Below are 27,754 nucleotides of genomic sequence, written 5' to 3'. Positions count from 1 at the left end.
CCCTGCTTAGGAAGATGGTTCCCCCATCACTCTGATCACCTTTGCTGGATGGGGCTGGTGGGCAGGCTGGGTGTTGTGCGAGTGGGGTCTGCACCAGGTTTCCTCCTCCCCTTCTGCCCACCTGGCTGGCTCCTCATCCTCCTTGACCTGCCTTCACGAGGGGCAGTCCCTTCAGCCTTAACCTTGAGCTTGGTTCTCTCTCCTGACGATCTCATTCGGGGCTTCAGTGACCATCTGTAGGCTGAGGACTAAAGCAGGACATTTTTTTTATCCTGCCTACTTAAACCCCAAGGGTATTCTGACCTGCTGTACTGGAGGTCCCCTCAGCCTGCTCACTTCCTCCCCTCTCTCCGACCCTTCCTCCCTCCCTCTCTCTCTCTGCCCTTCCCCTTGGTCCCTCCTTCTCCCCTCTCCTTCCCTCTCTCCCCTCTCCTTCTCCCTCTCTCCTAGTGTTCCTCAACTATTCTTTTCTTGTAATGTTTATTTATTTATTTTGAGAGAAAGAGAGAGAGGGAGAGAGAGAATCCCAAGACACAGGGCTCCATCCCATGAACCCGTGAGATCATGACCTGAGCCAAAATAGAGTCAGATGCTTAACCACTTAACTGACTGAACCACGCAGATGCCCCTTCCTCAACTATTCTTTCATATCTCTCTCTCCATTTCTGTCTTATTCCCAAAACTGCTCCAAAATTTCTTCTGGATTCCCTAAGAAATGTAGACAAACTATGACGGCTCCACCCAACAATGGAAAATAAAACTGATAAGTAAACCTGCAGGGTAAAATTTATGATTGCCTTAAAACTCTTGGAAAAGTCAGCTCTGCTTGACATAATGGAGAGCTGCAAAACTCAATCCAGGAGACTGGAACTCATAGAAATACAAGTTGCAAAAGTATGTATAAACTGACTGATGAAGAAAATTTTGTTTAAAAACTAGACTGAATAAAATTAAATTAAGAACTGATAGCCATGGGGCTCCTGGGTGGCTCAGTCAGTTAAGCGTCGGGCTCTCAGTTTTGGTTCAGGTCATGATCTCGTGGTTTTGTAGGTTTGAACCCCGCATCGGGCTCTGTGCTGACAGCGCAAAGCCTGCTTGGGGTTCTCTGTCTCCCTCTCTTTCTGCCCCTCCCCTGCTCGCATTCTCTCTGTTTCTCTCAAAATGAATAAACTTCAAAACAAACAAAGAAACAAAAACACACCTGGTTAGAATGGCTGTGATCAAAAAGACAAAAAATAACAAGAACTGAAGAGGATGTGGAGAAGAGGGAACCTCTGTGCACCGTTTGTGGGAATATAAATTGAGGCAGCCACTACGGAAGACAGTATGGAAATTCCTCGATGAATTAAAAATAGAACTAGCATACCATCCAGCCAATCTACTTCTGGGTATTTCTCTGAAGAAAATGAAAACACTAACTTAGAAAGACATATGGACCCCCAGGTTCATGGCGGCATTATTTACCATAACCAAAGGAAGGAAGAAGCCTAAGTGTCCATCAATGGATGAATGGGTAAAGAAAATGTGAAATACATGTACCATAAAATAGCCAGAAAAAAAAAGGGATTCTTGCCATCTGTGGCAACATAGGTGGATCCTGACAACAATACACTAAGTAAAACAAGTCAGAGAGAGAAAGACAAATACCATACAATCTCACTTATATATGGTATCTAAAAAAAAAAAAAAAACATAACAGGGGCACCTGGGTGGCTCAATCAGTTAAAGCGTCCAACTTCAGCTCAGGTCATGATCTCGCGGTTCGTGAGTTCGAGCCCTGCATCGAGCTCTGTGCTGACAGCTCAGAGCCTGGAGCCTGCTTTGGATTCTGTGTCTCCCTCTCTGCCCCTCCCCTGCTCTCTCTCTCTCTGTTCTCCCCGGCTCACACTCTCTCTCAAAAATAAATAAAATATTTTTTAAAAATTAAGAAAAAAGAATAAACATTAAAAAAAAAGTTTTAATAAAAAAAATAAAAAACAAAAGCAAACATGAAACCAAGCTCAAAAATAGAAAGAACAGACTGGTGGTTGCCAGAAGCAGGGATGGGAGGGTGGCTGAAAAGGGTGAAGGGGGTCAAATGGTACAAACTTCTAGTTATAAAATGAGTAAGTCATGGGGATAAACAGTATTGAGTATAGCATGGGGACTATAGTTGTGAATATTGTACTGCATACTTCAAAGTTGCTAAAAGAGTACATCCTAAAATTTCTCATCACAAGAAAAAAAAATCTGTAACTACGTATGGTGACAGATATTAACTAGATTTATCATGTGATCATTTTGCAATATATACAAATTTGAAGCATTATGTTGTATACCTATAACTACCATAATGTATGTCAATTCTACTTCAATAGAAAAAAAGAAGTTAATTTGTGGGGCGTCTGGGTGGCTCAGTTGGTTTGGTGTCCGACTCTTGATCTCAGGTTAGGTCTTGATCTCAGGGTCGTGAGTGCAAATTCATGGCATGGAGCCTACTTAAAAAAAAATCAAATCGAAATATTTCCATTCAAGGAAACCACAGGGTTAAAATGCCCCTCATCTGTTGAAGACTAACAATTTTATATAACTGACTGATCTCCAGACATAAATACACAGCTGCTCATGGAACATTCTCACCAAGACATTCCAAAGCCTCATCAAATATAGACGTCCAGGGGCGCCTGGGTGGCTCAGTCGGTCCTACTTCAGCTCGGGTCATGATCTCACAGTTCATGAGTTCAAGCCCCACATCAGGCTCACTGCTGTCAGCACAGAGCCCACTTTGGATCCTCTGTCTCCCAATCTCTGCCCCTCCCTCACTGTGTGCTTTCACTCTCTCTCTCTCTCTAATAAATAAACATTTAAAAATAAATATGTATAGATGCCCAAAACCAAACTGTTGATTTTCTCTATTAAACTGTTCTTCCTCTCAGACACCCGTCTTAGATGTCAGGACCATCACCCATTCAGTCACTCATGCCCAAGACCAACAATATGAGAATTGCTGCACTGAGGTCCAGGAGAGGACGGGATTTCAGACAGATGACCCTGATACTTGAGGCTGCAGTTGCCCTGGAAGCTTGTGCCAATTGGAAAGACGTGGCTGGGAGGGCGAGCTCATCTCTCATGGCCTTGCACAACTGGAGACAAAAATCAGAGTCAGGATGGGGCACCTGGCTGGCTCAGGCAATAGAGCATGCAACTCTTGGTTTTTTTTAAGTTTACTTATTTATTTTGAGAGCAAGAGAGCATGAACAGGGGAGGGGCAGAGAGAGAGAGAGAGAGAGAGAGAGAGAGGGAGAGGGAGAATCCCAAGCAGGCTCTGTGCTGAGCACAGAGCCCAATGTGGGGCTCAATCTCACAACCCTGAGGTCATGACCTGAGCTGGACGCTCAACTGACTGAGCCACCCAGGCGCCCCTTTTCCTCTTCTCATAAGGACACCAGTCCTATTGGATTAGGACCCTGTCCTTATGACCTCACTAAATCTTAATTCCCTTCATTACCAGGCCCGACTGGAGGTTAGGGCTTTAATGTGTGGATTTGGGAGGGACACAGTTCCATCGCTAACAGCCCAGGACACAGAATTCAGCCCGGGACACAGAATTCAGCCCAGGGGCTGAGCGTGATGAGATCACCTCTTCCCTCAGCAGGATAAAATCCCTCTGGTGACCCCAAACCCGGCCCCTGATGCGGCTGCAGCTTCAGGTTTTCCCACAACCCCAGCTCCACACATACTATTCTCTCTGAGTCACCTCCACCTGTACCCGCCCACTTCAGGGCCCCACGTGTGTCCCTCGGCCAGCATACCCTGATCCCTAAAGGTCTTCCTGACCCCCCACACCAGGTCTGGCCCCTGGTTACCCCCCTTTGTGGCACCACTTTGACCACTGGCATGTCTTTTTTTTTTTTTTTACATTTATTTATTTAGAGAGACAAAGAGGTGGAGGATGAGGCAGAGAGAGAGAGAGAGAGAGAGAGAGAGAGAGAGAGAGAGATCCCAAGCAGGCTCCGCACTGCCAGAGTGGAGTCTGTCGTGGGGCTCGAACTCATGAACTGTGAGATCATGACCTGAGCTGAAGTCAGAGAATGTGTGACGCTTGATCTCCAGGTTGTGAGGTCGAGTCCCACACTGGGTGTAGAGATTACTTAAAAATAAAATCTTTAAGAGGCAACTGGGTGGCTCAGTCAGTCACCTGACCCTTGATTTCAGCTCATGTCATGATTCCAGGGTCGTTGGATAGAGCCCCATGACCAGCTCCTCACTGAGCATGGAGCCTGCTTGGGATTCTCCCTCTCTCTCTCTCTCTCTCTTTCTCTCTCTCTCTCTCTCTCTCTCCTCCTCTGCCCCTCTCTCCAACTTGCATTCTCTCTCTCTCTAAAATAAAAAAAAATGAAAAATGAAGAAAAAAAACAAAGTCAGGGGCCTGCCAAAGGTAGGGGACCAATAAACACCACGTTGGGTTAAGCCCCACAGGACTGCACCCTAGAAGTAAAGCTGAACTGAAAACCAGCCCTTCCCTGAATAGTAGCCCTGCTCTGAGTCATCCTGGGGCAATATCATGCCCTAAGTATGAACTAACATGATCTCAGTTTGCTAATCCCTCCAGGCACCTGGCAAAGGCAATAGAAAATTCTTTTTGGCAAATGACAAAATCACCCCACTGCAAATTATTTCTACAAATAATATCACAACTATAATATTCAACGTACAGAAACAACCAGACACATGAGAGAAAGCAAGATTCCTTGAACTAAAACCATTAGAAACAACAGTCAACAGAAATACAACTGGAAGAATTCTGGACTATAAAACAAATTACATGTACTCTGTTCAAAAAATTAAATACCAGGGGCGCCTGGGTGGCGCAGTCGGTTAAGCGGCCGACTTCAGCCAGGTCACGATCTCACGGTCCGTGAGTTTGAGCCCCGCGTCAGGCTCTGGGCTGATGGCTCAGAGCCTGGAGCCTGTTTCCGATTCTGTGTCTCCCTCTCTCTCTGCCCTTCCCCCGTTCATGCTCTGTCTCTCTCTGTCCCAAAAATAAATAAACGTTGAAAAAAAAAAATTAAAAAAAAAAAAATTAAATACCAAAGGGGCACCCAGGTGGCTCTGTCAGTTGAGTGTCCAACTTCAGCTCAGGTCATAATCTCAAAGTTCATGAGTTTGAGCCCCACATCGGGCTCTGTGCTGACAGTTCAGTCTGGAACCTGCTTCGGATTCTGTGTCTCCCTCTCTCTCTGCCCCTCTCTCACTCACACTTTGTCTCTCTCTCTCTCAAAAATAAATAAGCATTAAAAAAAAAAAAGAAATTAAACAACAAAATTGAAACTTCCAGCAAGGAACAGGAAACTATATAAAATTATATAGCACATGTATAAAAGGAGTAAGTGGAAACTAAAAAGTAAATTATAGGGGCGCCTGGGTGGCTCAATTGGTTAAGTGACTGACTCTTGGTTTTCGGCTCAGGTCATGATCTCATGGTTTCATGAGTTCGAGCCCCTCATTGAGCTCTGTGCTAACAGTGCGGAGCCTGCTTGGGATTCTCTGTCTCCCTCTCTCTCTGCCCCTCCCCCACTTGCACAGTCTCTGTCTCTCAAAATAAGTAAATAAATTTAAAAAAATAAAAGAATAAAAATAATAAAAATAAAAAGTAAATTATAAACTTAATGGGCTGATTTTTTAAAGTTTATTTTTAAGAAAGTGCAAGCAGGAGAGAGGCAAAGAGAGAAGGAGAGAGAGAATTCCAAGCAGGCTCTACACCATAAGCGCTGAGCCCCACATGGGGCTCAAACCCATGAACTGTGAGATCATGATCTGAGCTGAAGTCAGATGTTTAACTGACTGAGTCACCCAGGTGCCCCATTAATGGACTGATTTCACAGCAGATTTGACATGGTTGAAGAATGAATCAGAGAAGTGGAAGACTGGTCAGAGGAAACAATCCAGAAAGAAGTATGGGGAGACAAAAAAAGGATGGAAAAAAAACAGAAGAAAAGGTTACAGATATGGAACCTACAGCAAGAAGGCCTCACATACATCTAGTTTCAGTCCCAGAGGAAAAGAAGAAAGAGAGAGAATAGAGGCAATGTTTGAAAAGATGATGGTTGAGAATTTTCCAGAATGGGTACAAGATATCAATCTATAGATTTAAGAATTCAAATGGATCCCAAGTAATCTCACGATCCGTGAGATCCCGCCCTGCGTCTGGCTCTGCGCTCACAGTGAGGAGCCTGCTTGGGATTCTCTCTCTCTCTCTGCCCCTCCCCTGCTCATGCTCTCTCTCTCTCTCTCTCTCTCTCTCCAAAATAAATAAATCAACATTTTTACAAAATGGATCCCAAGCAGAGTAAATAAAAAGAAATCCATACCTTGACCCATCATGGTTGAAAATGTAGAAAATCCAAGACAAAGAGAATAGGAAAAGCATCCAGAGGAAAATGATAGCTAATAGTGCTGGTCATTTACCTCTTGTGTCTCAGGTCACAGCTACAATCTGTTGTGTGGTGCTGGGCTAGGGTCTGCAAATGACATTTCCCAGGCCCCCTTGTCAGCTGACCTCCTGTTTGGTTCTGCCAGTGGGAGGCACTAAGGGAGATTAGCCGGCAGGGGAAGGGGATTCCTTCCTGTCTCTACTTCCTGCTGGCTTTACTTCACTGGCATCCAGCTCCTTTCAACACTCCCAGCACCAGCCACACCAACCCCCCTTGCAGGTCATAGCCCAAGCCATCAGGGTCCCTCTTCTGGGGGTCCCAGAAGGGCTTCCTTCTCCAAGACTCTAAGTGCTGTTAACCCTGCCCCTTCCCTCTTCTCTTCCCAGGTCCAGGGGTAGAAACTATAAACCGGGGCAACCTCAGTACCCTCTTTTGCTCTTTGGGTCTTCCAAAATCTGTGCAATCCACTTTGTGTATTATTTCCCCTTTGTTTGAAAAAACTAGCATGGTTTACGTTTTCCTGAGTGGACCCTAAGGGATCCAGAACTCTCTAAAGGAGACACAGAGAACATGGTAGATAGCATTTTTGTTGTCAATTATTTGCCACCAATCCCTATGGGAAGCTAGTATGTTTCCACCCTGGTGACATCAGGCTTTGTCCAGTGACCTGCAAGGGTAATGACACGTGAGGGTAAGTAATGCCTGCTGCTACTTTTCAGTAAAGGCTTTAAGAGCCATCACATGATTTTGCCATGGCTCTTTTCCCTCCATGCCAGGAGCCAAGCATGTCCCAGGGAGGAGCTGCCGCTGACACCACAGGGCATGGAAAGTGAGCCAAAAATAAACCTTTGTTGTTGCAAGCCAAGGAGATGTAGGGGGATGTTTGTTACCGCAGCACACTCTAGCGAAACCTGCCTGATTCACACAATTTGACTGCATCTCACTCCTTAACAGCAAACATGGGAGCCAGCAGACGGTTAACCAATAGCTTCAAAGTACTACAAGAAAATTACTGGGGCACCTGGGTGGCTCAGTCAGTTAAGCACCCAACTCTTCCTTTTTTGGCTCAGGTCATGATCTCACGGTTCATGAGTTTGAGCCCTGCATCGGGCTCTGTGCTGACAGTGCAGAGACTGCTTGGGATTCTCTCTCTCCCTCCCTCTCTCTGCACCTCCCCTGCATGCTCTCTCTCTCTCTCTCAAATAAATAAACTTAAAATTTTTTTAAAAGAAAGTTACCGCCAACTTAGAAGTCTATACTCAGAGAAACTATCCTTCAAGAAGAGACACCAGAAAGACATTATCAGACAAAACCTGGGGGATATGCCATCAGCAGACCACTGCACATTAAAAGAATCTAAAAACAATTTTTTTTGTTTGTTTTGCAGAGAGAAAATGATTAAGAAGGAAGATCATGGGCACAGGAAGGAATGAAGGACAAAAAACACAGCAAATATGCAGGTCAATCGAGCTGAAGACTGACCATATGAAAGAACAGTGGTAAATAAATACAGTGTGCAGTGCTTGGCTGGATCCTGGACCAGAAAGGGGCGTGAGTGGAAAATCTGGTTGAACCCAAATGAAGCCTGCAGTTTATATTCCTGCACCACTGTTAACCTCTCTGCTGTCATCATTGTGTTGTGGTTATGTATGATGGTTTTACTTATTTACTTATTTATTTACTTATTTATTTATTTATTTTTGAGAGAGAGAGAGAGAGAGAGAGAGACAGAGTATGGGGCGGGGGGGGCAGAGAGAGACACACAGAATCCAAAGCAGGCTCCAACCTCTGAGCTGTCAGCACAGTGCCCGATGTGGGGCTCAAACCCACAGACTGCGAGACCATGACCTGAGCTGAAGTCAGATGCTTAACCAACTGAGCCACCCAGGAGCCCCTTGTGTGTGATGTTAACACAGGGAGAGGCTCAGTCAAGGATATCAACGAACTTCACTATTTTTGCAACTTTTCTCTACGTCTAAAACTACGTCCAAATAAAACAGAATCATCAGGGTCTGTATTGCCGGGTGGTGACCTCTGCCCAATCCTGCTTCCTCCCCTTTTCTTTCATAGATGTTCCAGCCCATAAATTCCTGTGCTCCGAACCCCACCTCAGTGTCTGCTTCCCAAAGGATGGATCCACAACAAGCTGTTCATTAGGTTGTGTGACCTTCCCACTGGCTCATCAGTTGAACTAACCTCACCAGCCTGGAGAGCCCCCCTGGGGCTGGCAGCTGTATGCAGAATAAGAGGCAGGTACAGGGAGTGACCCCCACGATGTCCACACCGCCCAGGGCATGACTGCCAAGGGCATGATAAACACGTGCCTGGAGGACCTTGCCAACCACGTGAAAGTCTGTGTGTGGCCTGGATCTCCAAGGTGGTGGAGCTGGTGGGAGGAGAGCTGCTGCCCAGGTAGGTTCGGTCGGAGGGTGGGGTGGGGGCGTAGCAGTGCCAGGCAGGTGAGGGTGTGTAGGAGCCTGTCTGGCTCTCCTGGGTGGGGCTGGGTAAATGTTTGGGTACATGGCTCTGTGAGGCGGGCCTGCCTCGGGTTGGGGCTGGAAGCCAGATGGGCAGGCTGTGTCGGGCACATGTACTCAGCAGGCTGAGGAAGCAGGAGAGTAGGAGCAAAGGAAAATCTCTGCCTCAGCAGAAGATACAGGGGAGACAGTGCTGATGTTCAGACTTCCAAGGTCGGGGGCACTTCACATAGCAAGGCCCAGGGCAGCGACGGCTGTGCCCCAGGCTTAGCTGACCAGCTGGACATGGGTAGCTGGGAGGGCGCATGAGGGGCTCACTGGGCGGGGCACCTGGGCAGCTCAGTCGGTTAAGCATCCGACTTCGGCTCAGGTCATGATCTCGAGGTTCGTGGGTTCAAGCCCTGCGTCAGGCCCTGTGCTGACAGCTCAGAGCCTGGAGCCTGCTTTGGATTCTGTGCCTCTCTCTCTGCCCCTCCTCCCTCAAAAATAAATAAAACATTTAAAAAACATTGAAACGGTGCACACTGGCATCTTAGCCAATTTCTCCACAGAGACATGAATCCCACAGGTGACAAAAGGTCACTTCTCTTCCTGGCCTTTCCTTCAGGGGAGAGCTTCCATTCTCTCTCAGGAGAGCAGTGTTGGTGGGCAGGGGGGCCAGCAGAGAGGCCCATCTATGGGAGGCCATGCCTGGCAGACCCCAGGGAGTCTGAACCCTTCAGCTTCGTCTTTGGCCATTGTACCTGAGCAACCACACACCCTTAAAATAAATGGCAGTTACAATTTAAAATGTGTGTCCACACTGAAATACTGCTGGATGAAATACCATAATGTCCGGACTTTGCTTTCATGTAACCTGTGAGCAGGGGAGGGGCCGGGGCGTGGAGGGAACGTTTATACGGAGGTGAATAAAACCCTAAAGCAGGGTGATGAAGACCTGGGAGGGTTTTTATTCTTCTCTATGGGCCTTTGTGCATATTTGGAAATTTCTGTAATTAAGCTTTAAAAGTAATCTGGATCAAGTCCTTGCTCAAAACGAAATGACTGGCCCCCTACTAGTGTCTTTTAGGTAACCCTGGAACATAAGGATCCAAGTTCACTTCAGTGTACAACTTTTTTTCTTTCTTTTGTTTTATGAAATTGCTTTTGAAATTTTTTTTTCAACATTTTTAATTTATTTTTGGGACAGAGAGAGACAGAGCATGAATGGGGGAGGGGCAGAGAGAGAGGGAGACACAGAATCGGAAACAGGCTCCAGGCTCCGAGCCATCAGCCCAGAGCCTGACGCGGGGCTCGAACTCACGGACCGCGAGATCGTGACCTGGCTGAAGTCGGACGCCTAACCGACTGCGCCACCCAGGAGCCCCTGAAATTGCTTTTTAGAAAGAGAGCATGAGCAGGAGCGAGGGGCAGAGGGAGAGAGAGGGAGACACAGAATCTGAAGCAGCTCCAGGCCCTGAGCTGTCAGCACAGAGCCCGACACCGGGCTCAAACCCACAGACCCTGAGACCATGACCTGAGCCGAAGTTGGACGCTCAACCGACTGAGCCACCCAGGAGCCTCTTTCTTGTGCTTTTTGAGTGTAGCTGACACACAATGTTGTATCAGTTTCGGGTGTACAGCATAGTGACCTGACTTTTTTTCTTCCTTCATGAATTTTGTAAATTGTGGTAAAATACATCTAACGTGTAATTTACTGTCTTAACCATTTGCAAGCATGCAGTTCAGTGGTGTTAAAGCACATTCACGCGGTTGTGCGACCGATTTCTAGAATCTCTTCATCTGGTCAATGCACGGTTTTGCAGTGACTTCCCCAGACTTCTTGCAATTTCCCCCCCACCCCCTTTCCCACCCATAAATCCCTTGGACAGAGGGATTGGAGGCCAGGTCTCCCAAATTCCAGAGCAAAGTGCCCTGTTAACCATCTGGGCGGCAGATGTGGGGCCAGGCCAGCTGGCCGGTGACCAGCCGGTGGGCCAGTTGGGTCGCCTGGACTTCCGGCAGTGCACTGCCGTCCTGGCTGGCTCCTGCAGGTCTGAGCTCTCTGCCCCAGGGCAGGCCCCTGAGCAAGTCCTGGCAGCTGTCAGTTTCCACCCTACCCTGCAGGCAGGAGCTGTCCTGGTCATTGGGGGGGGTGGGGGGGGTGGGGCAGGAGGGATGAACCGAGGCTCCTCCCTGGCACGGGTGACTCAGGAAGGGCAGTCCTGGGCCCGGGAGTCCACTTTCACCCCAGGGTGTGGGGCACTCTCCCCGGGGCGCGGTGTCAGGGCCCTACTGCCTCGATCCCACCAGCCATGATGCCCCACCATGAACAGATCTCCTGGAAGGGCTGGCAGCAGCTGGAACAGGCCCCTACCAGCCAGCCTGCTCTCTGCGAGGTATGAAATCTGCAGGCTACCTCTCCAGAAACGCCCCGCTCTCTTCCCTCCTCCCTCGGGCCAGGGCCTGGCTCTGCTCCAAGGGGACCAGAGAGGATGAGAGAAGGCAAGGAGTGAAGGGCAGGTGGGGGACACACAGCTGTTAAGCCCTTCCTTCACAGTGGTGCCATTTCATCCTTCAGGCAGCTCTGCGTGTTCACACGAGGAAACTGAGGCTCAGAGGGCACCAGGAAGTTACAGACTGGGGATTAGCGCCAAGCCTGCCTCTCTTCCTCCTTCTCCTGGTGAGAAAGAAGCCATACAGTGGCTTTTTGGCAGATGGTGTGTTGGAGCTGAACACGGCCAACTGTCAGGCCCTGGAGGAGGTCCTGGGGGTCTATTCATAGACCGGAGACCAGTCGCTGTGCGTTCAGGGCTTACTGTCTCCAGAAGGTGACAGACAGAAGATCCACAAATGCTGTACTGCTGCAGGGATGGAAGATGGGGGCAGTAACCTTGCCTTGGACGTGGGGTGAGGAACACAGCAGGTGCCATTCATGGGTGCTCCCAAGGACCAGCCCTAACATATGAGGACACTGAGGCGGTTCCCAGTGCAGAGGTGCACAAGACAGGGGCAGAGGCCAGGCCCGAGGGGGGCATGGGACTAGTCCTAAAGCTGGGACGCCACCTTTCAAGAACACGAGGTTGGGGACAGACTGTGTGGACTGGAATGCACCCTCTGGGGCAGAGTGGGCGACAGCTGGGAGCCCGAGCATGGGCATAACTGCTGCAATAGTCAAGGAGAGAGGTGACGAGGCCAGAGGTGGCAGGCAGAGAGAAGGGGACAGTCCCTAGTCACCATGGGTAGGCTCCGGGATTTAAAAAAAAATTTTTTTTTAAGTTTTTAAATTTATTTTGAGAGAGACAGAGACAGTGCGAATGGGGGACGGGCAGACAGAGAGGGGGACAGAGAGAACCCCAAGCAGCCTCTGCGCTCCTAGCACAGAGCTGGATGCAGGGTTCAAACCCACGAAGCCACGAGATCATGACCTGAGCAGAAACCAAGAGTCGGATGCTTAATCTACTGAGCCACCCGGGCGCCCCTAGGCCCTGGGATTTTGAAGTCCTGGCCACTCTCAGGCAGCAAGGATGCACCTACTCTCTAGCCCAGGGAGACGGATCAGAGACATCGAGAGTGCATGCTGGGTGGGGACACCACGTGGCGTCCCCGGCCACTTGAAGACAGGCCCCATGAAGCACTTTGTCCTTCTGACAAACTTGCCTCCTTTCCGCATCAGAAGTGGAGACGGATAAACTAACATTTACAGATGGCCACCATCTGCCAGGAACTGTGTCGAGTGCTTCACATTACTTCACATGATCTCCTTTTCAAGGTGAGAAAACTGAGGTGCAAAGAGAGAAATTAAATGGTCCCAGGTCAGCCGATTCAGGAAGTGGGTGCAGCCAGGGAGCTTGCTTCCCTTCCCCTGGCCTGGTGCCCAAAGTGCCGCACCCCTTGGCATCACTGTGGCTGAACACAGTAAGCCCCATGTCTAGAAGGCAAGACACCCAGCTTCCAGGCCCAGCTCTGCCAGGAACTAGCTCTGATATGCGTTCTGGGGGAGTTTTTCCATCAGAGGAGGTTGGGCTGAGGGTACTCCAGGGTTCAATGTAATGCTCTACGGTTTATGCCCTAAGGTTCATGCTTGTGAATGTGCACAGGAAGGCATGAGGGTAGAGGGCACAGGGCATATGGAGGTGGACAAGGAGGAACTTTCTGGATTGGGACCAAAGCTGCCTCTCCCTTGGGGCAGTGGGTCCCCTCTGCCCTGCACTCCCCATCCAGGGGATCAGGACAAACTCAAGGGCTCAGAGAAACCAGGCAGGAAGGAGCACCTGCTAGGCCAGCTACCCAGATTGGTGGGAGGGATGGGGGTGGTGGTGGTGATGTCCTTACCAGCCTGGAGTCTAGACCTATGCAGAAGTGGGAGACAGATAGCCAGGCTGGAGGGGGCATGGTCAATTTTGTTTCTTTCTTTTTCTTAGCTTATTTTTTTATTTACTTTGAGAGAGAGAGCGAGCTGGGGAAGGGAGGAGAGAGAGAGAGAGAGAGAGAGAGAGAGAGAGAGAGAGAGAATATCCCAAGCAGGCTACACACTGCCAGTGCAGAGCCCAATGCAGGGCTCGAACTCATGAATCATGAGATCATGACCTGAGCTGAAATTTAGAGTCAGACCCTTAACCGACTCAGCCACCCAGGCGCCTCAATTTTGTTTCTCTAATGAGAGTTCTGTTAGAGGGATAGAGCCAGGCTGCTCTCTGCCCCTGCTCCAGCCCCCCTGCATTCTGCACCCAGTCCAGTTCAGTGAAGTGGTTCCAGCTCCCTATGCAGCGACCAAGGTGCCCCCAGCCTCTGCTCTGCTCCCCTCCATTGTGCAGCCACTTTCCCAGGATTCCATTCAGCCAGGACCCTCCTGCCCTTCTCCCCTCCCCTCTCCTCCCTGTGTTTAACATCTCTAGGCTCCAGGGTATTTTCTGATTTCTTTCCCTCCTGTTGGGATGTTCCAAAATACTGAACATCCTTCCTCTCCCACCTCCCTCTGGCAGCCTGGTACAGAGAAAGAACATTGGACTTGGGGTGGGGGAGTGGTCAGAAGATCTTGGATAAGGTGCTGTGTTTTTTTTTTTTTAATTAATTTACTTTTGAGATTAAGAGAGAGAGCACGCGAGCGGAAGAGGGGCAGAGAGAGGGGGGACAGAGGATCCGAAGCAGGCTCCGTGCTGACAGCAGAGAGTGCAATGCCAGGCTCGAACTCACGAACCATGAGATTATGAACTAAGCCGAAGTTGGACGTTTAACCTACTGAGCCACCCGGGCGCCCCTATAGGCTCTTGACAATGGTGAGCATGCTCCTCCCTGGAAATGCCTCCCACTATTCAAGTACCACCTCAAAAGCGATTTCCCCAGTGAGGCCTTTCCACAGGTCCCCAAAACGGTAAAGTGTGTCCTTGTGCTAAATTTTTATCTGTCCCAGTGAGTAACCCTACCAGACTGGGGGCTCCTCAAGAGCTAATATCCAAAGTAGCAGTGATGCGTTTTCTTAGAGATGAATCCTCTTATATTTGGCACCCCCATTGTTAGTAAACGGGTAAGGACAGCACAGAATCCAAGGGATTGCAAACTGGTGACCCATGAGCCAAGTCTGATCCACGGGTGACGTGCTTTCTTTTCTTAATTGTGATTAAATTCACACAACGTCAAATTAACCATTTTAAAGCGTCCAATTCAATGGCATTTAGTACACTCACGATGTTGTGCAACCACCACCTCTCATGTTCCAAAACATTTCCTCATCCGAAAAGGAAACTCCATGCGCATTAAGCGTCACTCATTTCTCCCTCCCTACAGCCTCTGGCACCAATCTGCTTTGTGTCTCTAGGGATTTACCTACTTCATACAAGTGGAATGATACCACAGGGGGCCTTCTGTGCCTGGTTTATTACACTTAGCATAATTTTTTGGAGGTTCATCCATGCTGTAACAGGTATCAGAAGTTCATTCCTTTTTATGGTTGAATATTATTCCACGGCATTGATATACCACAATGTGTTCGTCCATTCATCAGTTGATGGGCAATGGACTGTGTCCACCTTTGGCTATTGTGAAGAGTCCCGCTATGACCATTGGTGTACAAATACTTGGGTCCCTATTTTCAAATTCTTTGGGGTATACACCTTGAAGTGGAATTGATGGGTCATTCGAGGACTCTGCTGAGCTTTTTGAGGAAGACACCTGCTTTAATTTTTTGAGTCTGAATGCCTTTAGGTGTTCATCTCTGTCTCTGTCTCCATCTCCTCTACTGTCCTACACCCATTTGACTCACATCGTCTGGCCCCTGAAGGCATCTGAATCTGCTGCCCCTGTAAGACTCTGGCGGCAAAACAAAAGAGAGAGAGAGAGAAGAAAAGAAAAAAGGAAAGAAAAGAAAAGAGAAGAAAAGAAAAGAAAAAAATCTTAGCGCCCAATTCAGTCGCTAACGAGCCAGAGACCTTGGGGTCAATCTCTCCAGCTCTCGGAGTACCTTTTGCTCAACCTCAAACGGGTAACAATGCTTACCTAAGAGGAGGCGGCGAGGATCTGGGAGTTGAACGCGCCTCTTCGGAAGCTGCCGAGTTCTGGAAACGAAGAGGAACGGGCGAGGCCGGGAGGAGGAGGAGGAGGGCTGGCTGGACGCCCTCCGGGGACGTCGGCTGCGCGGGGGCTGCCGACCCGCCGGGAATCCGCGCGGCGCGGGGCGCAGCCGGCAGGGGGCTCGGGCGGCTCCCGCGCGCGGCGGCTGGGCGGTGCGGCGAGCCCGGGCGGGGCTCAGGTTGGCTCGCGGTGGGCGGGGGTTGCCCCCCGTCCCCGCCCCCCACATCCGGGGGCCCGGCCGGGCTCTGGGCTGGCGGCGCGCCGGTGAGTCAGGCCGGGTTTTCCCTCCGCCTCTGGGGCAGGCGAGCGAGCGCCGCGGAGCGCGTCCCTCCCTCGCCAATCCGGCTCCGGCGCCCGCCCGCCCGGTCGGCTGGCCGCGTTTTCCAGGCGCCTGCCGCCTGGTCGCTCCGGCCCGGCTCGCATTCTCGCCTGGAGCCGACGCTTGGAGGGAGGGTTCGAATCCGCGCGAGGGAACTGTCGCGCGCTAGGGGCGCGGAGCGGCGCCAGCATGGTGAGTGGGACGCGGCGGGGGCCGGGGACTGGGCTCGGGGGTGGGGCCGGCCGCCGAGGTCTCGCTTTCCGGGCGACCTTGGCCAAACCGCAGCCCTTCGCCCGCGAGGTGCCCGTCTGAGAAGTGGGCGGGGGTGGCAGGGTGCGGTGTGCGTTTCCAGACACTGAAGCGCCGAGGCGCGGGACCAGGGACCGACCGCGAAGCTCCTCTGGAGGGGCCGGCGGCAGGTTACGCTGCTCTCCGCAACCCCTGCAAATGTGCTCTCTCGGACCCCTGCGCCGCGCCTGGGGTGGGGCAGGCGCCCTTGGCGCGGGAGTCTGACCTGGGCTTCGGCCCCCAAGCTCGGCCGCTCCGGGCAGGCCTCAGGGAGGAGGCAGCAACAGACGTCCCCTCTGGCCCCCCAGGTAGCTCGCCGAACCTCCCGCAGTTCTGCGGAGCCCACGCCTCCGTCACAGCCTTCGGGGCCCGGGGGAGGGAATTTCGTGGGGATGCCAACATCGTCTGCTCCCCACGAGACCCCTCTCCGGTCCCCTCCGGGACACCCCCTTCCTGCTCCGGTCCCCTGCTCTGTAAGGGCGGCAGCTGCCAGCTGCTAGGGATCCCGACCTATGGGGACGCTACCAGTTCTTGGCGGCCGGAGCACCTGCCCAGCCTGGGGCCAGGCCCACGTCAAGTCCCTGGCTGTGTCGAGAAAGAGTACTGCGACCGGTTGCCTCCCACCCCGCACCCAGTCCCCTAGTACAGATTGGGGCTCTCCTTGTTTGCACCTGCGGCTTAGTCCGGCTGAACTGCAACCTTGACCCTCTGTGCCCTCTCCCTGCCCAGCCAAGAAGTGAGTGGAGGCAGGAGGCCACCCTGGGCCCAGTGATCAGCCTCCTCCAGGGCCCTCCTGGGCAGGGCTCCTCTGCCGGCTGGCTGAGTGTGGGTGTACATGTGCAAGACTGTGAATGAATGTGGCCAGCCTGCTCCCGCCTCTAGAATCAGTAGCTTCCAGGGCTCAGAGTCCCCATGCGGCAGTGTTTCCACTATTCCTCTTTGACCAGGGGCGGGCCGGAAGAATTCTATGCTGAGGAGACTGGAGTCCAAACCTACCTGGTTGCAGATGCCCTTGAGAGAGGCAGGTGTGGGGGGCTGGCCCCACACACATACACAGCAGTGTGTGTCTGAGAAGGGCAGCTGGTGACCTCTGGCTGGGACAGCAGGAGAGAGGGCCTTGCCCAGGGTTTTGGAATTGTTCATCATTGTGGGATGTTGAGCAGCTGGCTTCTAGGCCTTTCTGGCCTTCAGGTTCCTTGCCTAACCCCAACTAGGCTGTTGTGGAGATGAGCCCAGATGATGAAATGAAAGGCTCAGAAAAACTGTAGAGTGGTGTATGCCTCTGTGACTCTCTAGTGATACTCAGACACACTCCTTTGTGGTTAGATGCCGAGCTTTACCTCTTCAGGTGTCACAGTGTAACTAGGGTATGCCAGCCTCTTCCATCACCCCCGCCCTCCCCCCGCCCCCTTACCCACTGCCCCTCTTTTGGAACTGGGACATTCCAGTCCAATTCTTCAGGGGCAGCTGCAGACACTCCCTCCAGCAAAGCTGATCCCCCCCAGCAGGTGGTGGGACCTTCCCCTGGGGCCTGGGCTCTGGAGGGGCTAGCCACAGCCAAGGCGGGACTCTGGAGCTTCCTGCCCACATGCTCTGGGATGTCCCACGTTGGAGGAGACTCACGATGGGGTCAGGATGGGCTTCTAAACCTGAGGAGCTGGCGTACTTTCTCCAGGGCAGCTGAAAATGTCCTCAGGCATGTGCTTTTACTTCCTGGGCCTCAGTTTCCTCTTCTGAAGAGGATCTCAATATTCCCCACCTATGGGTGTTGTGAGGCTGTGGTAAGCCGTGTGGGGCTGACTAACGGACGCTGGGATGCTTTCCCTGCGTGCCCTGTCTCTGTTTCATGGCCAGCATGGTTCCCGAGCCTCATGTTCCTGTCACCACCAAGGGTTGATGCAAAAGAGATGCCCCTGTCTGCCCAGGGCTTTCAGTGCTGCTGGCTAATCTTGGGCCCAGGGGTTGGGAACAGGAACTAAGGGGTCCTGTTGAGGCCAGCTGGGGCCTGTGCAGAATATGGCTTAGCCCAAACCTAGCCACCAGGGTGGTGGTGGTGGGGTTTCATCTCTGTGCAGAGCTCTGAGCCCCAGGGTGTGTACTGAGCTCTTGGCAGGGAAGCCCTTGGAGGCACTTGGAGGAGGCCCTGGTTTTTGCTCTGATGTTCCCATGGGGGCTGCAAGGCTCTTGCTGTCTCTCTCTCCCTCCAATACCCCCCCCCCCCCCCCCCCCCCACACACACATCCTCTCCATCCCAGCCTGCACAGCTGCCCTGGCCTGACCAGGCCATTCCCTGGGCCTCCAAGCAACGGGGAAGGAATGTGTGTGTGTTGGGAGGGGAGGCGGGATGGACCCCTGTAGGAAAAGGGACTGTCCCAGACTGAGACCTGGGCAGGGTAGAACCTCCTAAAAGCCAGGGGCCTCAGCCTCTCTGGGAGAGCTGATAATACAGCCAGAGAAGTTACCTAGGAGGGTGAAGGGTGGAGGGCGAGGGCATTAGGGAAAAACAAAAGGAAGGGGCTGTGTGTGCTCCCTTCATCCAGCTCCACAGCTCTTTCTAACTGCTCAAGTCGCACGTGGAGAGAAGCCCCTTACCACACACACCCTCATACCCTCTGCATCTAGCCTGGGGGCTGGGAGGACGAGTGGGTCTTCATGCTAGAGTAATGCTAGACCATTCCTGTGTGTGTGTGTGTGTGTGTGTGTGTGTGTGTGTGTCCCAGAGGATGCTCATTGCTGCAAAGGTGACCTTGTGCATGACTGTGTCTGCTGTTGGATGTGACTGTCTGTGCTGTGTCCTGTCACATAGGAACCACCGTGCTACTGGTTTCAGTGACTAGATGCAGTTTGTATGTGGGGTATGCGCTCTAGTGGCCCATGGCTGCCTCTGGTTCAAGGACTCTCCCCCTTGACCCTGAGACCATTTGTAGAGAACATGAGGTGCTAGTTGTCTCTTCCTGAAACAGGAAATAAGGATCTGCCCAGGGGAAGGTGAAGTGGTGTGCGTCTGGGGCTAGATGGGCATATTCAGCACCACTGCCACCTCCTCCCCCCCCCCCCCCCATGCTTGCACTGGGCTTATAGTTCATGAGACCTTTCACCTCCATTGTCTCTGTGACAAAAACCCAAAGGGAAGGCCAGGGCAGGCAGTCTTTCCCCACTTCAGAGATGGAGAAACTGAGGCATGGCAAAGGGCGATGAGATAGTGTCCAGGGTCCCCATGGAGGGGCAGTGTGAGGACAGGGCTGGAGACCAGGTTCTTTGCTGTCTGCCTCCCTGAGAAGCAGTGACAAGAGTGAAGTGTGCTCATGGTAAGGAGGTGTCAGATTGGGAGGCAGGATACTTTGTGTTTTATTCTTTTCTGAAAGGGTGCAAGTGGGGGAGGGGCAGAGAGAGAGAGGGACAGAGGATCTGAAGCCAGCTCTGCGCTGACAGCAGCAAGCTCAATGTGGAGCTTGAACTCACAAACTGCAAGATCATGACCTGAGCCAAAGTTGGACGCTCAACTGACTGAGCCACACAGGCACCCCAGGGATACTTCAATTCTAACTCTTTGGGCTGTGGATGCCATCCTGAGCCCCCACTAAACATTCAACAGCATCCTGCTGGGATCACAGGCATCTCAGCCTGACCAGCTCTGTGACCTTGGGCAAGCCACTTCACCTGCAGGAGCCCCAGTGCCCTGGACAACAGCTATCTCACGGGACTCCGTAAGATCACTCCTTTGCAGGGCTGTGTCTCTGTAGGTGGCCAGCACCTCTGATTCCTTAAGTGGATGAGTCCTCTGGCCCTGTGAGCCCTGTGACATCCTCAGAGGTTATTAGATGGAGGCAGGGCCGTGCCCCCCCTCCGTCTCCCAGAGAGCTTTGTCTTCCACAAACACAAAACCTGGAAATGGTTGAGGAAGATGGAACCTCCTAACGACCATTGTTTGAGGTGGGAGTGGGTGTCCCGGAAGCATATTGGGTGGGTGGGGGGTGCTCAGCCACCACATGCCTGCTGGGTGTCTGTATGTAGATGGGAGCAGCCGCTTGGGGGCCAGAGGCAGAGACGGTGGTGTTCACTCATTCAGCAGGTCCTTTCTGAGTATGGACCATGTGCTGGGCCCTGGGCTGGATAGGGGGGATCCAGTGGGGTGGTAGGGCCAGGCCAGGGGTGGGGGGTCTCAGCCCAGATGGGAACTGGGTCCATAACCTGGTCTCTGGGCCGCCTGCCAGGGAGGTCATCTGAGCAGCTGAGCTCATCTTCAACCAGCCTGTGTTGACCCTGCCTGGCTAGGGGCCAGGCCCTGAACTAGACTCTTTAGTCTTGTTATCTCAGCCCATCCTCCCAGCATCTCTGAGTGATAAGACTTGCCATGGCCATTGTCTGCATGAGGAAGCTAGGGCCTATGTGTAATTGGCCCCACCCCGGGTCAAGATTTGGGTCCCCCCACGCACCTGGTGGTGGTCTTTGGAGTGGCAGCATATGCAGGGGCTGGCAGGGGCTCCCGCTGGCCCTTCCCCCTGCCTCCCTCCACTGCCCCTATGACTATGTGAACACCTGTTCCGGAAACTGTGGCCATTGTTACCACCATCCTTCCTCCCCTTGGGCCCTTCCTGTTTGTATCCCTCCCACTGCAAACCCCCAACCCCACCCTTGCCAGCTGCTTCCCTCGGGGAACTCTGACCCACTGCAGGAAGAGGGGCTCAACTGGATTTTCCCCCTCCCCAGAGAAAAAGAAGGAATGGAGAATCATAAGCCACCGGCCCCGGTTCCCTGTGCCCTCTGCCCACCCCACCCCCCAGATTGGGTGAGGAGCCTGGTAGGAGAGTGAACAGGGTCAGAGTTGGACAGAGCCTGAGTCCACAGCTGGCCCAGTCCTGGGAGAGGCCCCATCCTGCCGCTTTGGGGCCGTTCCCCTATGTCCCCCCCCATCACACTGGCCCTTATAGCTGGAGCTGGGGCACCAGGCAGATGACCTTGGGGCCCTTTCTCTTGCCATCCTAGGAGTCCTGTCCTGGGTTTTCTTTCCGGGACCCATATCTGCCTCCTGGGCCTGGGCCAGCCAGGTGGCTGACATAGGCAAAGAGCAACTGGTTTTAGAGTATTGGAGAGATTGGGCAGCAAGTGCCCACCTGCCTCTGACGGAGCCTCCCACTCCCCAGAAACAGCTGCCTGTGCCCTGCTGAAAGTTCATGGCCACAGCCCTGGGCCCTGCTGGCATTGCCATGGGCAGCGTGGGCAGCCTGTTGGAACGGCAGGACTTGTCCCCGGAAGAGCTACGGGCAGCGCTTGCAGGGCCCCGGGGTTCCCGCCAGCCTGATGGGCTCCTCCGGAAGGGCCTGGGCCAGCGTGAGCTCCTCAGCTACCTGCACCTCCCCAAGAAGGACAGCAAGACGGCCAAGCGTGCCCCTCGGAACGAGAGTGCTGACTACACCACCCTCTACTACCGGGAGCATCCTCGAGCTGGTGACTTCAGCAAGACTTCACTGCCCGAGCGGGGTCGCTTTGACAAGGTGCATCTCTGCCCACTTCCCTTCCCCAGTGTTGGTAGGGATGGGGAGCTCGGGGTCTCCTCGGAGATGCTCTTATGGGGCTGGGACATGAAAATCCTGCTGTAGGCTGTCCTGAGGCTTTGGTCTTTGGTCACCGGTCACCGCCTCTGTGTGACACGCACCCCAGGTTCTCAGAGAGGATCCTGGGGGCTGTGGGAGCGTTAGAGGGCAGAGGCGAGGTCAGCCCAGGGTCTCAAAGCTGCCCTTTCTTCCCGGCAGTGCCGCATTCGCCCATCGGTGTTCAAGCCCGTGGCGGGCGCTGGGAAAGGCTTCCTGTCCATGCAGAGCCTGGCAGCCCACAAGGGCCAGAAGCTGTGGCGCAGCAATGGCAGCCTGCACACATTGGCCTGCCACCCACCCCTGAGCCCAGGGCCCCGGACCAGCCAGGCACAGGCCCGGGCCCAGCTGTTGCATGCACTCAGCCTGGACGAGGGCGGCCCTGAGCCCGAGCCCAGCCTGTCTGACTCCTCCAGCGGGGGCAGCTTTGGCCGCAGTCCTGGCACTGGTCCTGGCCCCTTCAGTTCCTCTTTGGGCCACATTAACCACCTTGGGGGCTCCCTGGACCGGGCCTCCCGGGTCCCCAAGGAGGCTGGGCCACTGGCGATGCTGAGCTGCCTGCCCGAGCCACCGCCCCCCTATGAGTTCTCCTGCCCCTCCGCCGAGGAGGTGGTGGCCCTGCTTCCCGACACCTGTGAAGATCTCAAGAGAGGCCTCGGTGATGAGGATGGCTCCAACCCTTTCACACAGGTGAGGGCTCCCCCTGCTCTGGGGTCCTGTTCTGTCCCTTGGCATTGGAGTACAGGACACACAGAAGGGTCCCCAGCCAGTTCACTTACGTAGCTCTGGGCACAAGAGAGTAAGGAAGATGGAGTTGATTCGGTTCCCCAGCCCCCATGTGATGGGAGTGTCATGTCACTGGTGGCCCTTACTAGGAGTTGCGTGGAAGGGAGGAAGAGAGACTCCCTGGGCAGTCTTGGCAGGCACTTCACCTCCAGTTGCAGCTGGAGTGTTGTGGAGGGGCTGGCAGTTGGTGTTCAGGAACGAGGGGGGGTTGGGTGGTCCGTGTGTGGGATATCCTCGCATGGCAGGCGCCTCGTCCCCTTGGCAGGTGCTGGAAGAGCGCCAGCGGCTGTGGCTGTCCGAGCTGAAGCGCCTGTATGTGGAAAGGCTGCACGAGGTGGCTCAGAAGGCAGAGCGCAGTGAGCGCAACCTCCAGCTCCAGCTGTTCATGGCCCAGCAGGAGCAGCGGCGGCTGCGCAAAGAGCTCCGGGCACAGCAGGGCCTGGGCCCCGAGCCTCGGCCCCCCGGTGCCCTCCCGGATGCTGACCCTAACACCCGACCAGAGGAGGAAGCCCGATGGGAGGTGAGAAATTGGGCATACAGAAACTTTTTATGTCCTCTTTGCCACCTGTGGGGTCCCACCCTCTGCTGGCTCCTGGTCTTACCCACTTTGTCTGGCTCTTGCCCATCCTGTGCCCCGCCCCTCCCCGCCCAGGTGTGCCAGAAGACGGCGGAGATTAGCCTCTTGAAGCAGCAGTTGCGGGAGGCTCAGGCCGAGCTGGCACAGAAGCTGGCCGAGATCTTCAGTCTCAAGACGCAACTTCGGGGCAGCCGGGCGCAGGCGCAGGCCCAGGACGCAGAGCTGGCCCAGCTGCGCGAGGCCGTGCGGAGCCTGCAGGAGCAGGGCCCTAGGGAGGAAGCCCAGGGCAGCTGTGAGACCGACGACTGCAAGAGCAGGGGGCTGCTGGGGGAGGCGGGTGGCAGCAGCGAGGCCGCAGGTGGCGCCGAGCAGCTGCGGGCCCAGCTGGTGCAGGAACGGCTCCGCGCCCAGGAGCAGGCACTGTGCTTTGAGCGGGAGCGGCGGACGTGGCAGGAGGAGAAGGAAAGGGTGCTGCGCTACCAGCGGGAGATCCAAGGAGGCTACCTGGACATGTACCGCCGCAACCAGGCGCTGGAACAAGAGCTGCGGGCGCTGCGGGAGCCCCCAGCACCCTGGAGTCCTCGGCTGGAGTCCTCCAAGATCTGAAGCCAGGGGGTGAGCGGGCTGCAGAAGCACCGCCAGAAAGCGGCTTGGACGAGCCCGTGCTGAGAGGGCTGGCTCCTTCCTTACACTGGTTGGGGGCAGGAGCTGCTGAGGCCAGCCAGGAGTGGGGAGGCCCACCGAGAGGAGTGGTCCAGCGCTGCTGTGGGCTGGATAGGGTGCCCTCCTGGCAGAGGAGCACCTCGGCAGGGCCCCGCCCTGCTCCCTGGAGTAGATGTGGCCCAGAGAAGGAGGCTGGGGGATCAAGGGCCCCGTGATGCAGAAGGGCAGGCGTGAAGGAGGGAGGCTGGGACGGGGACATTGGCCTCCCTCAGAATAAAATCACATTTTCTACAAGGAGGCCCTGGGTGATACACTGGGCCTGTCCCTGGCCTGGGTCTAGAGGATTGTGGATGGTTGGGGGTGGGGGCCCTTTACCTTGGCTGTATGTAGCTCCTTCCATGGTCATGGTCGGTGGGAGGCCATGCCATGTGCCTGTGTGCGCAGCTGCTGAGCATGTGTGTTGGGGAGTGGAGGAATCCATGCCCCAGCACCACACGGTTCCTTAGCTGCCGTGTGGGCTGAAGTTCCTTTCTCAGCACCAGTGGGATTTTTTGGAAGGAACAATACCAGAGAACCCAGAAAAACAAAAGGGCAAGTCAACCAAGGCATTGCTAGAACATGAAACATTCTCTTGGTAGGAAGTCTGGACTGTGGTACCCAGCCCCCTGCTGGGTTGGGGCCGGCCTAAGACAGCTTCCCCTGGAGCACCCAAAGGCTCCAGTAGGGCCCTGCCCCTCCCAGAACCCACCTCCCATCTTTCTGTCTGGCTGTGGTGCACCCCTCCCCCCCACACACAGGGATGGGAGGCCCTGGGAAGGTAGAGGAGACAAAATTTGTGGGTGGGTTACTTGGTGAAGGGCCTGTACCGCAGCAGGGAACGTGGCCATTTTCCTGTAGACAGTGGAAGGCCCTGGGGTATTTTTTAGCAGGGGTGAGATGTGATCTGATTTGTATTTTGGAAAGGTCTGTCCTGAGAGGAAGGAGCCCTCCACTCCCAGCCTTGCGCCAGGCTCTCTGACCCTTGGGCTCAGCCCCCTAAAGCCCACTCTCACCCATAGCCTCTCAGCAGTCAGGCTTCCCCTTTGGGTTTTTGCTCCCTCCTGGGTGGATGGCCTGGAACACAGACCCAGGCTGGCATGCAGGCAGCCCTTCCCCACTCCCTGCAGTAAAGATCAGTATCCATATGTCCTGCATTGAGCACTTCCTATCTGTTAGGCCTTCAGGGCTTGGGGGCTCAGGGTTCAATTAGATGTGCTTCCCGCTCCAGGGGAGCCAGCGCACAGACCTCTTCTCCTCCCAGTGCCTGCCCTGATGGGGCAGCAGCATCCTCTGGTATGTTCTCTGCAGAAACCCCAGGTTGCTCCCTTCCACCATGATCCCCCCCTTCCCAGGCCATGCCTGGCAGCCTGTCAGGCCCCAGCATGTGGGTCCTGGTGGTAAGTGGATTCGCTATGTAGGGGCACCTATGGGGCTATGGAGTATGAGCTGATGTGCCCCACCTTTTTAGGGTGGGGAATGGGGTGTGTGTGTTGTCTGCCGTGGGGATGGTGTGTTTATGGCTGTGTAAGTGGCAGGTGTGTAAAGCTGTCTTGTGGGTGGTGGGTGTGTCTGGGGGTGTGTTTGGGGCCCCTGGGTTGGAGGCCAGGAGGGCTGCTTCCTGGCCCCTCCCTTCTGCCCCATTTCTTTCCACCAGTCCCTGCCCCACTTGTCTCTGGCCAGGCTTGAGTAGAGCCTGTGGCCAGGACAGACCCCTGTGTCTGGGTCCTCTGCCTGGGAAGGGAAGCAGAGAGCACTCAACTTAGGCAGGCTGGTCTCCCACAGGCCTTGGAACCCATTTCACAGACTTCTCCAAACCGAGATCTCTGGGTCAGTGACCTTCCAGAAGCCCCCCCCTCCCCAGCAGACCTAGGTGCTGACCTGAAGCCTGGGTCACTCCCTCCCCACAACCCGGAATTGGGCAGGCTGCTTGTCCAGGTGCCCCACAGTGGCTGGGGTCTACCTTTCGGTGAACCATCTCTGCAGGACAGCTCCCCACCCAGCAATTAGAGAGCTGGGCCGGCCAGTACAGCCGGCGGGGAGTGGGTGGGCGGTACCAAAACTTGGCAGCTGTGCCAGAAACCAGGGCCAGACCCAGATGCAGGGGGAGGGCACGAGAGAGCTGAAGCTGGGGTGGCTCAGAGGGAACCGGATCCCTGTTAGCTCATCCCTGCTGGGCAAACCAGTTCCCTGGTCCCCAAGCCGGCTGGGTGGCTCTGGGGCCAGTTGATCACAGGTGCCACTGCAGTGGCTACTGCTTCGGAACCCTCCCTCCTGAGCCTGGCAGGCCCCTTAGCTCACCAGGTGCCCAGAGGTCCCCCTGCCCTGGCAGACTAGGCCCAAGCAGCCAATTCTCCAGAACTGAGGCCAGCTGCCCACACTGGGCTCCATGCCCCTGGGCCCTTCTGTTCTCAGCTCAGCTAGTGTCACCTCTTTCAGTCACTCCCTGGGCCCCTCAGCCTATCACTTAAGGCCTCTGACAGCCTGGCCTCCACAGAGTCCCTGATACTGGTTGCCCTTTCTGACCCCATCATTCCCTCACAGCACCTCTGAGCCCTCATCCTCCAGGCAGAGGCTCTTCACAGTCCCCAGATCTTGTTTCCTCAGGAAAGCCTGCCCTGAACTCCTGTCCTGCCCTGCCTGGGCAGCGCCCCCCGTCCCTGTGCCCACAGTCCCCTACTTCTGCTGACATTTTGGTCTCTCCACTGGGCTGTGGGCATTGCCAGGCAGGCCTGTGTCTTCTGTTTTTATCCCCAGAGACTGCTCTGGCTCCAGCCCAGAAGGCACTGGAGGGCTTTGGACTCAAGAGGAACCAGACCTCTCCCTGGCTGTCATGGGTTCAAGCTGGGGGTGGAGTGGAGTAGGTGGGGAAGTCTCTGGCTCTGAGTGTTCATTCACCATTCACGGGCACCTGGGCCAAGCACTGGGGCTGCAGAGCCAGTCCCCATTCACTGCCTGGGGAGGTACTGCACGCCTCCCTCAGGGCCAGGCCTGGTTCTCAGATGAGGAAGCCACAGTGGCCAACGCCCCTGCCCCCATGACCTTTCCCTGTGGGTGGGGGAGGGAGACAGCACACACATCTGTCCATGGTAGTGACCGGGCCAAAAGCGTGCAGACCTCTACATCACAGTGGCCAGTCAACGGCGCATGGAGAAGCAAATTTCTCAGACTGGGTATATCTATAGGTATCAGGGAGCCTTTTTTCAAAGAGGACACATGCCCCATGGTGACAATTCAGATTGCATAACTCCCCACCCTAGTAGGTGGGTTTTAGCTCTATCAGATTCGGAAAAGAAAAGGCAATGTGCTATTTCTTGCAACAAAGCAAAAGTGAAATATGTCATGAAAGGTAAGGCGTAAGTACTGTGGAGTTCGGGCTGGCTCACTTTTCACTGCAGGTGATGAGGGGTGTGTATTTGACCATATTTTGGTCAGGCACTTTTCTGACCTCTCTTTGTGCCTGACCTTGGCAGGTGTCTCCTTATACAGTCCGGTTCTGGCAAGATTTCTGCTTAGTTTAGCCAGACTCCCCCTTTGTCCGTATCTGACTATGTTCCTCATGTAATCTTCCACCAACCCCCTCAGGCGACGGCTGGCCTGCCTTCAGCAAGACTCCTGTGAGGTGCATTTAGCCAGAATCTGCTTCCAGACCCCCAAGGTTTCCTCTCAGTAATTTTTCATCCACTGACCCCTACCCGCTCCTTGGCTGTAAATTCTACTTTTCCTTGCTGTATTTGAAGTTGAGCCCACTCTCTCTGCCCTACTACAAAACTCCACATTGCAGTAGCCTCTCTTGAATAAAGTCTTCCTTACCAAACTGATGAGTGTCATGAGTAATTTTTTTTTTTTCTTCAGCAAGGATAAACTTCTCTGAGGAAGGGAAGTTGGGAGGATTTCCTCAGGAGCAGGGTGGGACGAGAGCGTCCAGGATTGGCCTGGCATTGGACACAGAGAGGTGCGGGGCAGGTCCAAGGGAGGGTCCTGTCTATAAGGGTTTGAAGGGAGGCAGGGCAGCCCCTAGACCGCCTGGTAAGTTGGCACAGGAAGACTTCATC

At 54.1% G+C, this 27,754-nt stretch overlaps 1 protein-coding gene and 1 long non-coding RNA gene across 3 annotated transcripts in view; one reads left to right on the top strand and one right to left on the bottom strand.

Moving 5' to 3' along the window:
• Positions 1–15,578, bottom strand: part of LOC122486405 — a 28,371-nt gene extending 12,793 nt beyond the window's left edge. The window contains exon 1 of the long non-coding RNA XR_006298147.1: positions 15,365–15,578. This is a non-coding gene — a long non-coding RNA (uncharacterized LOC122486405). The remainder of the gene's footprint in view (positions 1–15,364) is intronic.
• Positions 15,579–15,636: 58 nt separating this feature from the next.
• N4BP3 (NEDD4 binding protein 3) lies at positions 15,637–27,516 on the top strand. 2 transcript variants are annotated; one of them, XM_043585831.1, is made up of 5 exons: positions 15,637–15,950; positions 21,191–21,541; positions 21,800–22,327; positions 22,689–22,943; positions 23,076–27,516. In XM_043585831.1, the coding sequence occupies exons 2-5, from the start codon at positions 21,221–21,223 to the stop codon at positions 23,604–23,606; spliced, it is 1,635 nt and encodes a 544-aa protein (XP_043441766.1). In that variant the 5' UTR covers positions 15,637–15,950; positions 21,191–21,220; the 3' UTR covers positions 23,607–27,516. The 2 variants fall into 2 exon arrangements, with proteins under 2 accessions (XP_043441766.1, XP_043441759.1); XM_043585824.1 differs by having other exon boundaries at positions 15,638–15,950; positions 21,197–21,541.
• Positions 27,517–27,754: the final 238 nt, after the last annotated feature.

The sequence above is a fragment of the Prionailurus bengalensis genome, chromosome A1, assembly GCF_016509475.1.
Source record: "Prionailurus bengalensis isolate Pbe53 chromosome A1, Fcat_Pben_1.1_paternal_pri, whole genome shotgun sequence".
NCBI lineage: Eukaryota > Metazoa > Chordata > Mammalia > Carnivora > Felidae > Prionailurus > Prionailurus bengalensis.
The sequence above is the reverse complement of the archived record's forward strand: the minus strand, read 5'-3'. Positions and strand labels throughout refer to the sequence as shown.

What these genes read in the sequence shown, in the direction of transcription:
- N4BP3 (XM_043585831.1), top strand. Translation starts at nt 21,221, where the DNA reads ATGGCCACAGCCCTGGGCCCTGCTGGCATTGCCATGGGCAGCGTGGGC. An exon ending in AGCGGGGTCGCTTTGACAAG is followed by an intron (nt 21,542 to 21,799) that starts GTGCATCTCTGC and finishes TCTTCCCGGCAG; the next exon opens with TGCCGCATTCGCCCATCGGT. An exon ending in GCTCCAACCCTTTCACACAG is followed by an intron (nt 22,328 to 22,688) that starts GTGAGGGCTCCC and finishes TCCCCTTGGCAG; the next exon opens with GTGCTGGAAGAGCGCCAGCG.